At 25.9% G+C, this 812-nt stretch overlaps 1 protein-coding gene across 1 annotated transcript; it reads right to left on the reverse strand.

Annotated features, from left to right (window-relative positions):
- Nucleotides 1-141: 141 nt before the first annotated feature.
- On the reverse strand, nt 142-354 carry VOLCADRAFT_40033 (uncharacterized protein; the record flags this gene model as incomplete). The annotated part of the gene is made up of 1 exon (XM_002959931.1): nt 142-354. A coding segment is annotated over one exon (213 nt), but the record flags the coding sequence as incomplete, so codon positions are not given.
- Nucleotides 355-812: the final 458 nt, after the last annotated feature.

The following is an 812-nucleotide window of genomic DNA, read 5'->3' on the forward strand; positions in this document are numbered from 1 at the left end:
TGTGGATATGTTATATTTGTTTTTTTTGAAATATCTAACATGTTTTTACGTAATAGATACGCGNCTTTTGACAAAATATTTTAAAAATAAACCAGTTAATAAATTTGTAACATTATCTCTAAATAAACGACCACGTTTAGTTGATCGAGCTTCAAAAAGTTGTTCGACTTTGGGTATACCTTGTACAATATCACCTGTTTTTAATTGTTGATATGTTAAAGTAATTACAGATGTTTTATAACGAATAAAATCTCCATGTGAAGCATGTATAATACTACGCGGGGAAATAACAAGAGGTTGTCCTAATCTTAGTGTGATTTTTTGTTTATTCATATGAATTAGCTGACCAGATTTTTTGAGAACTTGTACGCTTTCAGCTATTTGATTTTGTTTTTTTTCTTCAGATAAAAACAAAATTTTTTGCCAATTGTCGAAAAAATTTACCACAGTACTAAATGATACACAATTACTATTTTTAAAATTAATAAGGATTTTTAATAGATAAATGAAAAATAAACATAAAATTTTCACCTTACTAATTACTTGTATAAGCTCACAATTTGTTGTATTACAATTTTTTATTTGTTGGTTAATTCTCTGCTCTGTTATATATATTTGTTTTTTGTAATTACAAACAAAAATTTCTTGATGAACATAAACTAATGTAGTTGTATTTATAGGTTTAAATAAATAAAATAATAGTTTTTGATATGTTAATGTTAAAAACAAAAGTGGTTTATTTACCTGAAGAGGTTTTGCACTCCACTGATCGATTTTGTTTGCTACATTCACCGCGCAAAGGCTTGAAAAAA

Source organism: Volvox carteri (genome assembly GCF_000143455.1).
Source record: "Volvox carteri f. nagariensis unplaced genomic scaffold VOLCAscaffold_1573, whole genome shotgun sequence".
NCBI classification, from domain to species: domain Eukaryota; kingdom Viridiplantae; phylum Chlorophyta; class Chlorophyceae; order Chlamydomonadales; family Volvocaceae; genus Volvox; species Volvox carteri.